Raw genomic sequence first — 13,264 nt, 5'->3', positions numbered from 1 at the left:
GGATTAGAGGTAGACATGCTATTAATTTGAGCTGACCCCCTGACCCCATTTTACAACCAGTGCTAGTAACATTCACATTGCAGAACGGGACATCCTGGTATATCTGCTCTTGCAAATTAAATGAATGAGAATGAATTTCAGCCAGTAAACACAAATCTGACAAACTGAAAGCTGATGCCACAATTTATTGACTAATAGTATTTAAGGTGTTTGGTTTTTTTTTATTGAGGCTGAAGTTTTAAACGTATTACTAGAGAGTAAGGCCATTTGAACATACAAGGGACTTGCATCAAAGTAAACCTTAAGAGGCGCATACCTTATGAGATGGTTGTTAAGTAGGAAGGAAGCATTCTCAACTGATTAAGAAACCACAGAGGAACAAGTAAAAAGACGCGTATGTCTAGCTGGGTCTTATCATCTTAAACGTTATATGATCCTAACAGAAAAGCAAAGGAATATAGTTGATATGACAATAATCATTAAAAATTAGAAATATAATAACTAAAATTTCTAGAAGGTTTTATGTGTACTGTATTTTGGAGCGTATGTGGGGACCATATTTTTATTGCATCACGACTTCTGGAACTTCCACGCGGCCGCGAATGCTTAATCAATCGCGGGGGTTTGGCTATTGCGATGCTCGCGCTCTAACCCAGGACTAGAATCCGGAGCAGCAGCGCGCAGTTGCCAGCGGGACTGCGGGGGAGGCGTCCCGAATGCCTCCCACGCCTCCGGAACAAACCGGAGGCGGAATCCCGGTGGGGCGCGCGGCTTCTTCTTGGCTAGACTGCCCCTTCTTACTTGCGCGCAAGCAGCTTCGCCGTTGCGCGGACGCCGCTTTCCTCCTACTGAGTGAGACCCACCTCCTGGTGGGATCCAGGCTCCGACGCCAAGGAGCGCAGGATTCCAGCTGCTGCAGTGCCGGGGGTGTTGAATCGCAGCTAAGTAAGAAGCAGCTAAGTAAGAGACGGGGAAGGTTGCCGGTGCGCCCCGGAGTGATGGCGCATGGTGGTGGGGAGTGGCAGCGCTTGGAAACGCTCCTGCGAAGCAGCCTGCGCGTCATGTGTGAGCAGCAGCAGCAGCAGCCGGGGAAGCTCCCGGAGGGCGACGATCGCGCTGGGGAAGAGGAGGAGACGACGATGCCCAGCGCCTTGGAGACCCTGCCGGTAAGCGCGCCGCCGCCCTGAGCCCGCCTGGCGGCATCCCAGCGAGGCGAACGGCCGCCGCTTCCAGCAGTGTTGCCAAAAGTTCCCCGTTGGAGCTTCCTGTTCGCTCGGCTTCCCATTGGTCCCTTCACGGCCCCGCCCCTTTGACGCCAGGCAGTTGCACTCTTTATTTTATTTTATTTTAATATATTGCTGTGCGTCACCCCCATTCCAGGGGTTCCAGGCACTTACCCAGGGTCCGTGTTTCCTTTTGGCAATGAGGCACAGTTGAAACTCTGGTGTCTTTATGACATATAATTTATTAACTCATATATACAACCTGAGCATATGATGGAAGGGTTCACAGCATTAACACCCCAAAAGGGTCTTGTTTCTCCCATAGCTGCGGCCTTGGATTCCAGCAGAAATCAGGCATACCGTATTTTTCACTCTATAAGACGCACCAGACCACAAGACGCACCTAGTTTTTGGAGGAGGAAAACAAGGAAAAAAATATGCTGAATCTCAGAAGCCAGAACAGCAAGAGGGATCACTGCGCAGTGAAAGCAGCAATCCCTCTTGCTGTTCTGGCTTCTGTGATAGTTGTGCAGCCTGCATTCGCTCCATAAGACGCACACACATTTCCCCTTACTTTTTAGGAGGGAAAAAGTGAGTCTTATAGAGCAAAAAATACGGTACTTTTTTCTGCCTTTTCATTTGACAGCTGTTCCCTCTGGGTCACATCACAGCAGAAGGTGCTCTAAGACTCAGACTTTTGTCCTTCTAACTATCTGAGAGCTGAAGGAGGGGCACAGAGCCCTCTCTCCTTTCTCCTTTCTCCTTCTTAATGTCCCATCACCCAGGCGATTTCCTGGCTTGATGAGCTTTTAACCCTTGCTGGATTCAGGGATTAGAAGTCTGGCATATAGTTTTAACACCGCAAGCCTTGATTAAATTCTAGCACTTGCTGGATCCAGAGATTGAAGAGGTCTAGCACCCACAAACTCATAACACTAAGTTTATTAATTTTTAAAAATACCAACTGAAAAAAGTCAAGAAGATGCACAAATTGATTGCATGAAAACAAATATATATATGTGACTCCTTCAGGCTGTTTGGGACAAGGCTCCAGGCCATTGCTGGAGCATTTCATAGAAGCATAGAATGGTAAATTTGGAAGGGACTCCCTGAGGTCATTCTCATATATATATATATATATATATATATATATATGAATGAATGATAGGGGCTGTTGTTATGTTTTTATGCTTCCTAAATGATTCATTTATAAATATTTAAACTTTTCCCCCCCAGATAGATTTGAAGTTATACATTATGTCCTTCCTCACACCCAAAGATCTGAGTAATTTGGGAAGCACCAATCGCTACTGGAGTCTAACAATCCAGGATCCCTTACTATGGCGTTATTTTCTCATCCGCGATCTTCCTTCCTGTCGTTCTATTGATTGGGAGTCAGTCCCTGATGCAAACATATTTAATAAATCCTTTTCTGAGCTTCATAATAGTGCCTCATGTGACTACATGGCTGCGTAAGTATCCTCTAAAATTCCATATAGGCAACGTACATCTTTATAGACATATAAAGTTTTGTGCTGTATGTCTCCTAATCTCCTTTTTAAACAAAAACATAACAGGATTTGAAATAGCATAAATTGATGAACAGCTATAAACATTCAGTAATACTGAAACCTGATTCTACAATTACTCTTTTTGTAAACATTATATAACATTTGGCATCAATAATACACTTGCCACTAATATATCATTAAATTTTATGCCATCCCAGATTTACTTTGTGTGTTAGCAGATTGCCTTCGACAGTTAGTGTATGCTATCCTAGAATCATATTACAGTGGTACGTCGGGTTACAGATGCTTCAGGTTACAGACTCTGCTATCCCAGAAATAGTACCTCGGGTTAAGAACTTAACTTCAGGATGAGAACAGAAATCGGGTGGCAGCAGCGCGGCGGGAGGTCCCATTAGCTAAAGTGGTACTTCAGGTTAAGAACAGTTTCAGGTTAAGAACAGACCTCCAGAACAAATTAAGTTCTTAACCCGAGGTACCACTGTACCTCCGTTGTTTACAATACAGCTTTTGCTTAAGGGTTCTTTGTTGGTTCCCTCTTGACCATAGATGGCGATGTTTTCATGGAATAAGGATCCACACTCAGAGAACTGAGTTTGCTATTAGCATATATTCAAAGTGTTGTTTTTAGGCAGTGCTTTTTTTTCTAGGAAAAATAGGTGCTGGTACTCACCATGAAGTTGTTAACAGTAAGTGTCACAGTAAGTTTGAGTACTTTCAAAGCTCACAAATGTGCACCTCACTCTTCCTTGGAAAGCTCTGAGCAGCTTCCTTTGGGCTTAACAGCGCTGAGCATTTTTTTTGTTATTTGTGGGACCTTTCAGCTCATGCTGAAAAACTTGTCTTACTTCTTTTAAGGTAATCAGTTTTCATTATTATGGTGTGTGTGTTTTCTCTCTCTGTGTGTATACACACACACACACACATTCTATATACACACAGGTACAAAAAGTGTTGCTCCTGGCGTAAAAGATGTCCAAAACCCAGCCAACCCACTTCCGGATCTGTCACTTCCATGTTACAGTCGCTGATCACACAGACAGAGCCTCGCTTTGCAATGTTTGGGCCTCTGTTGGAAGAGCTGAATGACTCTTTGCTGTACAGAATGGCGGTGTGTCCGGAGATTTGGCCGCTGGCTGGTTTTCCTTCTGGACAATTGAATGGTAACATGATTTCTTTATCTTAAGCAAGAAAACAGAAAGGGCAATGGTGAACATTTGAAGCCTCCTTATTCTGAGTGGGATATTTTCTAACCCAGCTACAGAACGTAGTTTAACTGGAGGCAGAGTGGGGCCAGCCCTACCATTAGACAGAAAGAGAAGAAACAACTTTTCAAAAATATATAGTACTTATCTAGTAGTACTATATTGTTTGTGAGGGACAATGAGTCAGTGGCAGAACAGAGGCTCTGTGTATTCCAATAATAATAATAATAATAATAATAATAATAATAATAATTGTTTATTTCTACCCTGCCCATCTGGCTAGGTTTCCCCAGCCACTCTGGGCGGCTTTCAACGGAACATTAAAAACAGAATAAAATTTCAAACATTAAAAACTTCCCTAAACTTCCCTTCAGATGTCTTCTAAAAGTCAGATAGTTGTTTATTTCCTTGACATCTGGTGGGAGGGCATTCCACAGGGCGGGTGCCACTACCAAGAAGGCCCTGTAATCTCACTTCTCACAGTGAGGGAACTGCCAGAAGGCCCCGGCACTGGACCTCAGTGTCTGGGCTGAACAATGGGGGTGGAGACGTTCCTTCAGGTATACTGGGCTGACGTCGTTTAGGGCTTTAAAGGTCAGCACCAACACTTTGAATTGTGCTTGGAAATGTACTGGGAGCCAATGTAGGTCTTTCAGGACTGGTGTTATATGGTCTCGGTGGCCACTCCCAGTCTAGCAGCCGCATTCTGGATTAGTTGCAGTTTCCGGGTCACCTTCAAAGGTGGCCCCACGTAGAGCGCGTTGCAGTAGTCCACGCGGGAGATAACCAGAGCATGCACCACTCTGGCAAGACAGTCCGCAGGCAGGTAGGGTCTCAGCCTGCATACCAGATGGAGCTGGTAGACAGCTGCCCTGGACACAGAATTGACCTGCACCTCCATGGACAGCTGTGAGTCCAAAATGACTCCCAGGCTGTGCACCTGCTCCTTCAGGGGCACAGTTGCCCCATTCAGGACCAGGGAGTCCCCCCCCCACCTGCCCGCCCCCTGTCCCCCCAAAACAGTATTTCTTTCTTGTCAGGATTCAACCTCAATCTGTTAGCTGCCATTTATAATCTTCTAGGAACTTAGAAGGATGTGGGACGCAGGTGGCACTGTGGTCTAAACCACTGAGCCTAGGGCTTGCCGATCGGAAGGTCAGTGGTTCGAATCCCCGTGACGGGGTGAGCTCCTGTTGCTCGGTCCCAGCTCCTGCCAACCTAGCAGTTCGAAAGCATGTCAAAGTGCAAGTAGATAAATAGGTACCGCTCCGGCCGGAAGGTAAACAGTGTTTCTGTGCACTGCTCTGGTTTCGCCAGAAGTGGCTTAGTCATGCTGGCCACATGACCCGGAAAAACTGTCTGCAGACAAAACATCGGCTCCCTTGGCCAGTAAAGCGAGATGAGCGCCGCAACTCCAGAGTCGTTCGCAACTGGACTTAACTGTCAGGGGTCCTTTACCTTTTTAAGTACTTGTCAGTTTTAAACATTCTTCACCTTTCTTTTCTTCTTCCTGTGTCTCAAACAGGGATAGAATTAGGAGTCACATATCATTTGAATGGCCAGAAATTCAATATTACACTGTGTACAGAAAGCATGTAAGTGTTATCTAAGGTGTTGTTTTTTGCTTGCTTGCTTCCCCACCCCTTCAAGTAACAGTATTCCAACAGTGATAAGATTGTCCCAAAATAAGAAAATTCTAGATCTCCATCATCATGCCGATGCATATGGGAATTTTCTAATAGTACAGTGGTGCCTCGCAAGACGAAATTAATCCGTTCCACGAGTGTCTTCGTCTAGCGGTTTTTTCGTCTTGCGAAGCAACCCTATTAGCGGCTTAGCGGCTTAGCGCTATTAGCGGTTTAGCGGCTATTAAAGGCTTATCGGCTTAGCGGATTAGCTGCTAAAAGGCTATTAGCGGCTTAGCGGCTTAGAAAAGGGGGGGGGGGAAGCGAAAAAAAATCTCAAGACTCGCAAGACATTTTCGTCTTGCGAACCAAGCCCATAGGGAAATTCGTCCTGCGAAGCAACTCAAAAACGGAAAACCCTTGCGTCTAGCGGGTTTTCCGTCTTGCGAGGCATTCGTCTTGCGGGGCACCACTGTAATAGGATTGTCTGAAGAGGAGAGCAAGCCCGTTTCAAGAAGTGCTCATTCTGTGCACGTTTCTTTCAAGGAAACGTTTGGCCACAGTCTGGGACATGGCCTCATTTGCTCAGTTCACTCAGGAATTGGGGGACCTAGATTACTAGGAGCCAGAGTAGACTTGTGAATTGTTTATTTGCTTGAACTGCGTGGCCTAGATGTGTACAAAAGACCACACTGTTCTTTCTTAAGGCACTAGTCCTCAACACCTTCAGTTCTGCATAGTTTCTCCCTTCCTTACTGCACAGTATCTGGAAAAAAAACAAACTGGTTTCTCTCCTCTCTTTCCAGTGAGGAAAGTCTCAGAGCAAAGGAAGAGAACACCAGTCCCGTCAACAAGGTGTTCTCTGCGGAGTCCGGTGTTGATGGGAAAATGCATTACAGTCTGAACAAACATTTAAAAAACGTGTGCAGACTAATGGATGGGTTCATCTATCTTGCATATGCTGACACTCATGAAAGTAAGGACCTTTGCGCCATATGGGTCAAAAAGGAATAATTATGTGGCTACACAACCCAGTAGGGTCTAAGAATGGGGGATCTGTTGTATTTTCTATTGTTTGCTGTGTGCATGTGCTTTATACCAACAAAAACCGTTTAAAACTTAAGATAAATAAATGTAAGGGCTTCCGAATGATGCCAACATAGCTTTTAGGGTACAGCTGGCAGAGGGTGGCAGAGCCTTTATCTCCCTCACTCTCTTTTTGCAGGACACAACCGTCAACTTGAATTTGACTGGCTGGCAGCATTGCTTGACCCAGTCCTTGGCCCTACAGATAGACCTCTTCTTGTCCTGTCCTGTGTTTCCTGTGCTGAGATCAAAAGAATTCCTTGTGTTTATATGGCACATCAGCTGCAGCTGAACCTGCTTGGCACGCGGCCATGGATGGTAGCATTTCACCCCCTTTCATTTATTTAAGTATCTGGGATCATGAAACTGATTGACAACAGGCTCTAGAAGCACCATTCCACATTGTGTAATTGAGGCTGCCATCCTATTCTCAGTTATATGGGAGTAATGCCTGTTAAACCAATGGGACTGCCTTCTGAGTATACGTGCATAGAATTTCACTGTAGGTTACAGAACTGGCCTATACCTTTGATGCCTTATTCTTTTTTTAAAGGTTGGTCAAATTCATTCTGAATTATGTCTATAGCAGCTCACAGGCCAGATTTGGCCCACAAGGCCATTTTCCCTACACCGGACTCACCTGCCCACACCTGACTCCATCAGGAACAGGTAGAGATGCAGCTACCAGCACACAATTGGGAGCCGTAAGGTGCACCACCATTGCCAAGAGAAAGCAGGCTTCGAACACTTGCTGAATCAGCAGTGTGAACCCGTTCACCCCACAGGAAATTCACTCATAGAGGCAATGCCTGCAGAAAACAGGCCTTCATCTCTTTGCCAATCAAGCCGAAACCTCAAGCGCTTTTGTTTTGTGAAAGATACTAACATTTGCTTATTCCTGCATTTCACAGGTTCAGGACACCGAAACTTCCACCTTGGATGGACTGGTAGATGGAATTCAGTGGCTACTGGAACAAACCAAATGTAAAAATGCCCAGTAACCAGGCTTGTTTACATTCATTCACATATACATTACTGCATGCCCACTTGTGGTGAGGAGAATGTCACTATGTCCTTGGGTATGAATGGGTGGATAAATTTCTCCCTGGCACACGTGTGTACGCAGTTTCTCCCACTGATGTTTGTCTACTCTGATAAGTTACCACTTGGTAAATGAATACTCAGACCTAATACTCAGGCATAAGAGTCCCCCACTACAAAAACTCTATCGAATTGGGATTCAACTTCACCCCATACAGTCCACCATAGCTTCCAGGTCCAATACCTTCACAGGCGGAAAAGCACACCCAGTTCAGATGGAATGGGAAAACAGAGCCGTGTGTCATCAACATACTGATAATATACTAATAATATTTTTTATAACAGGCGGCCCTGTTTAGGGAAGTTTTTAATGTCTGACGCTGTATTGTTTTTAATATTTGGTTGGAAGCCGCCCAGAGTGGCTGGGGAAACCCAACCAGATGGGCGGGGTATAAATAATAAATTATTATTATTATTATTACATTATGCTGTTTCAAAATTCATAAACAGAAGACATATAATATGTGCATGGAGTCACAAACGAATAAGAATCAAATAAATGTTCCATGAACACGAATGGTAGGAGTGGTAAGTCACTGTCAAAGATTACTGAAATGGAGGCACAATGCCTTTCCACAGTCAATATCCTACAAACATGAGATGATGGGTGCTCCAAACGTCACAATAGGGTGCTCCAAGCACAGCAGCAGACAGTACAGTTCTTCCAGGATAATGAACCATTTCAGTGATACAGGGGTACCTCTGGTTGCGAACGGAATCCATTCTGGAGGCCTGTTTGCAACATGAAAAGAGCACAACCCGCAGCGGCGCACACGCGGGTTGCGATTCGCCACTTCTGCGCATGTGCGAGCTGCGAAACCCGGAAGTAACCCTTTCAGGTACTTCTGGGTTGCCGCGGGATGCAACCTGAAAGAACGTAAAATGAAACGGACATAACATGAGGTATGACTGGAACAGCTAACAATAATATGAAATGAAAAGCATTACATTCAAATACAGTCCAGTGAAAGAAATGACAGGCCTGCATGTTAACCAACCAATAATAAATACATACCAAATTAATAGTCCCCAAAGGTACATCAGATGGCCATGGAGCAGCTATCACTAAAAAAGTGTAGTAAGCTGATAATGCAACAGACTGAAGAGAGTCTTGATCACCTGCTTTCTCCAGGGGCACCTACAAGTCAGCTCTGAACTCTCCTGCCTGTATCTAGTTGAGGTCTGTGTTTAGCCCTAGTCTTTATGACAAGCCCTCTAGATATACCTCGATTCAACCAGCTTAATCATTCACATATAGCAGCTCCTTTGCCAGTCGAGCTCTTGATTGATGTCACGTGAACAAGGCTGGGAACATATCTTTTGAAGGCTTTAGAACTGGCGAAAGGTTTTGTGACTGCAGTTATAGTACAGCAATGTGTTCAGCAAATCTAGAGTTTGTTGCAGAGATTGCTGTATTGAGCAGGGCAGGACTGGATCAAGGCGTTTTTCCACCTGAAGCACTTTCCTGCCTTTTCCTGAGAATCCTTAAGGACAATATCACCATGCAGCTTATATATAGAATGTAACACGTACAGTGTGTTACATGAACAGAGTAGAAATAATCCTTTGAATATTGTATTACAGTCCAGAAAATCCTGTTCTTGAAGGTTTTATCAGACATGAATTGGCATGTTGGTTGTCAGCTGCTAAGAGGATTCTGGTTCTAACAGTGCTACTGTCTTAGCTTCAATCTCATCATCTTGTTATGCACTCTTCATGTAGCAATTTCCCCTGTTAATAGTAAAGAAACCGGGGATGATTGGATATGGCTGTTGTCACAGATCATCTGTGACTACCACTGCAAGAAGCAGAGTGCAGCGGTACCTTGGTTTAAGAACAGCTTAGTTTATGAACAACTTGGATTGAGAACGCTGCAAACTCGGAAGTAGGTGTTTTGGTTTGCGAACTTTGCCTTGGAAGAAGAACATGTTTCGCTTCCTGTTGAGTGTGTTCCATTTGTAAATTGAGTCCCCTGCTGCTATGCGAAAGCACGCCTTGGTTTAAGAACGCTTTGGTTTAAGAACGGACTTCCGGAACGGATTAAGTTTGTAAACCAAGGTACCACTGTAGTTATATTTATATCCTGGCTGTCGTCCAAGGAGCATAAGGCTGTACACATGGTTATCTCCCCTTTCCTTTATCTTCACAACAACCTTGTGAGGTAGGTTGTGCTGAGAGATGGTGTCTGACCCATGATCACCCAATTAAGATCACAGCTAAATGGAGCTGTGAATGTGAATCTCCCGTAACCCAGCACTAACCAGATGAAAGGCTGTCCTGGACAATGCAATACAAAATATATGCAACATGAGAGAGACACATTCATGCAACTGGACACAAAAACATCTTCCGTTGTTTTCAGAAAGTGCAGCTAGTAGGGTAGCATATATAATGAATTTAATTTGTTATTTTCCCCATTCTATTGACTTTTGTGCGTATTCTTTGGTTGGAAGGCTGCGTCACAAAACTGGGATCAATAAGAGTTTCAAAGGATAGCTGTGTTTCGGTTCAAGAAGTGCAGATCAGGTAGCTTCTTATTAAAAAAAACAAACAAAATCAATTTACTCCTCCTACTCTACTTGGAATCCCTTTTGAGCCATGATTCTCCATGGGTGACCTTGTGTAACTAATGATTTCTTTGCCTAAGCAACTGAATTGGGTGGTGGTAGTTCAAATAAAATGAATTGAACATACATTGCAATTCATCCTTGCAACATGGCAGGAAAAGAAAAGTAGGAATAAAAATAAAATGTGTGCTCCATCCGAGGAGATGAATTCGGGAAAGTTCTCATGACTATTCATTCCTTTAATACCGTGTTTTTCTTGGATCATTTCCAATACTGCTATGACCAAGTTAGTGTTCTAGTGGTTTTGATTAAGGTTTAAGAAAATTAAGACTAGTGTCTGTAATGATTAACTTCTAACAGGTTTAACTTAGTTCCTTCCATCACATTAACTCTGGCAAATTATCCCTGTTCAGCATAAGACGTTCCAAACTCCAGCTACTGTTCCCTGCAAAATGTATGATTTTTGGTTTGTTTTTGCTGGCCAGTGTTACAATAAAACTCAAAATGGTAGTGGAAAATCCATGTCAAACATACTGTACATTCTGGAATGGCAAGGATGGGAGTATGCGTGTTCAGTACAGTTTGTACTTAATTTTTAAAAGGCAAGTATGATATCTACATCTAATTTAATTTGCAGCTATATGTAGAAAAAGATAACTAGAAAAATTGATTAATTTGATTTTTTAAAGTAAAAAAATCAGTTCATCATATATATCCCAATTCTTTTTATAACCTTATATATTCATTCTCCATCTCTTTAATTCCTGTTTTTCTTCCAATGTATTGCATCACTGAATCTCTACTGCCAGCAAACATTAAGAACATAGATGGGTAGATAGGGTTAAAAACAATATCAGTCTACAAAAGCTGGTCAGACTGCTGAGCAGCACAGAATCAGACATGTGAGTGGATAACTATGTAGTCAACTATAAGGAAGATTTTAAATTCATAACCAGGTCCACTGTGTAACAGGCTCAAGGTTCTTATCCTACATTAGCTGGTTGTAATCACAGACTCATAGGACTGGAAGGGACCCTGAGGATCATGCAGTCCAACCTGCTGCAATGCAGGAATATGCAGCTATCCCTTATGGGCATCAAACCTGCAACCTTGGTGTTACCAGCACCACGCTCTAACCAAGTGAGCTATCCCCAGCTTAGGTAAGTCAATATTCATTTTCCCCGTGTTTCAGAGTTACAGTATCCATAGTGCCCACCTCCAATCAGCGGTGGAGCAAACTTATCGGGCGACTGGGGTTGCGCGTATGCCCTGCGCCCAGGGGCGGGGCCAGCCAGGGCAGGATGCCCCGTGGGGCCTCCAAGGAGTCTAGCTGTCTCCTCCCACTCAGCCACCCTGCAGCTGGGGGAGGAAGCGGGCGAATTTTTGGGCAGCAGGGAGCCTGTGCGTGCCCAAGCCACCGCGTCACTCCCAGGAGAGACGCATGGGTCGGGCGTGCTGCCCCGTGGTGATTGTAACTTAGAAATCAGCCCTGAGTGCTCACTGGAAGGACAGATCCTGAAGTTGAGGCTCCAATACTTTGGCCACCTCGTGAGAAGAGAAGACTCCCTGGAAAAGACCCCGATGTTGGGAAAGATGGAGGGCACGAGAAGGGGACGACAGAGGACGAGATGGTTGGACGGTGTTCTTGAGGCTACCAGCATGAGTTTGACCAAACTGCAGGAGGCGGTGGAGGACAGGGGTGCTTGGCGTGCTCTGGTCCATGGGGTCACGAAGAGTGAGACACGACTAAACAACAACAACAACAATATGCATTGGCAGCTAAGAAGATCCGGAGAAAAGAACTAGATAAAATAGCAGTCAATTGCAAAGGTGATTCGGACATTTAACCTGGCACATTCTACCTGAGAACCCCTTGCTGTTCTATCGTATGCAACAAATAATTCTTAGGAGACGTGATCGTGGTTTATTGCTTCTGCAGTGCCCGATGTCTTTATGGTTATTGTTGCTTTTCTTTTTGTTCCCTTTGTGAATGATGCCATGGCCTTTGGCTAGTGCAATAAAGTTGATGATGATGATGAGTGCCGCCTGGCATTTTGTCACCCCCCTCGGTAGTGACACCCGGGGCGACCCGCCCCCACCGCACTCCCCTTCCTCTGCCCAAGCCTCCCAATAGCCATACTGAAGCTGCAAAAGAGGGGCTTGCTAAGGAAATTCATGCCAGAGGCTGAATTCAAACCAGGGGCTTCCTGATTCATAACTCTTAGCTGCTAAACACTGATCTGACTTAAAAACTGAAAGGTGCCACAACTACGGCATGCCTGATATTTGGGAAACAGTTTTATCAGCCAATGTAGATGCTTGCTCTCATGTTTCATTTGTGAGTATTGTTGTTTAGCCATAAAAAGTACCATTAGAAGGAGCCATGCAATGACTATGCATAACGTGCATTAATTCAATTGCTTCATTGCACTGGCATATTTAAACCATGAAACCCAAACCCTAATATTCATTTGACTCCTGCTTTTCCTGAAAAATGATACCATGACATATGACTGCAGAGTTCAAATGCTAACTTCAGGCTGTCAGATGTCTGTTGCTGACTTGGAAGCTGACTGCTCTAAGCCGGGGACGGACACATCTTTTATTTTTGGGCCCTGCTCTGTTCTGCAGACAGTAGCCTGAGTGACAGAAAGGTATTGTGCTGCAAAGCTGATCGGACTCCGTGATAAAATATGTGCTCCACAGCTCTAGGGGTGCTTCATAGTGATTGAACACATTTATTTGGATGTAGCAGGGACATTAAACACAGAGAAATCCAATGTAAAACTGCACAAAAGAGGTCTTTTGCACATACAACTTCCGGCAGCTCCTTGTGCAAAAGCGGCAGATAAGTCAAATCCACTAAGCAACCAAAACATTCGGCTTGGTCGGGGGCATCATTAGTACAATTGTATATTTATTAAATTT

General features: G+C 44.4%; 1 protein-coding gene across 1 annotated transcript; it reads left to right on the top strand.

Moving 5' to 3' along the window:
* Positions 1-530: 530 nt before the first annotated feature.
* Positions 531-7,779, top strand: LOC308458129 (F-box only protein 4-like). Its single transcript, XM_080972862.1, has 7 exons — positions 531-1,166; positions 2,460-2,695; positions 3,695-3,915; positions 5,483-5,552; positions 6,389-6,558; positions 6,808-6,986; positions 7,580-7,779. The coding sequence occupies exons 1-7, from the start codon at positions 717-719 to the stop codon at positions 7,667-7,669; spliced, it is 1,416 nt and encodes a 471-aa protein (XP_080828988.1). The 5' UTR covers positions 531-716; the 3' UTR covers positions 7,670-7,779.
* The last annotated feature ends 5,485 nt before the right edge of the window (positions 7,780-13,264 follow it).

This window comes from Podarcis pityusensis (assembly GCF_964106645.2).
Source record: "Podarcis pityusensis genome assembly, chromosome: 11".
NCBI classification, from domain to species: Eukaryota; Metazoa; Chordata; class Lepidosauria; order Squamata; family Lacertidae; genus Podarcis; species Podarcis pityusensis.
This window is presented reverse-complemented; position numbering and strand designations above follow the sequence as displayed.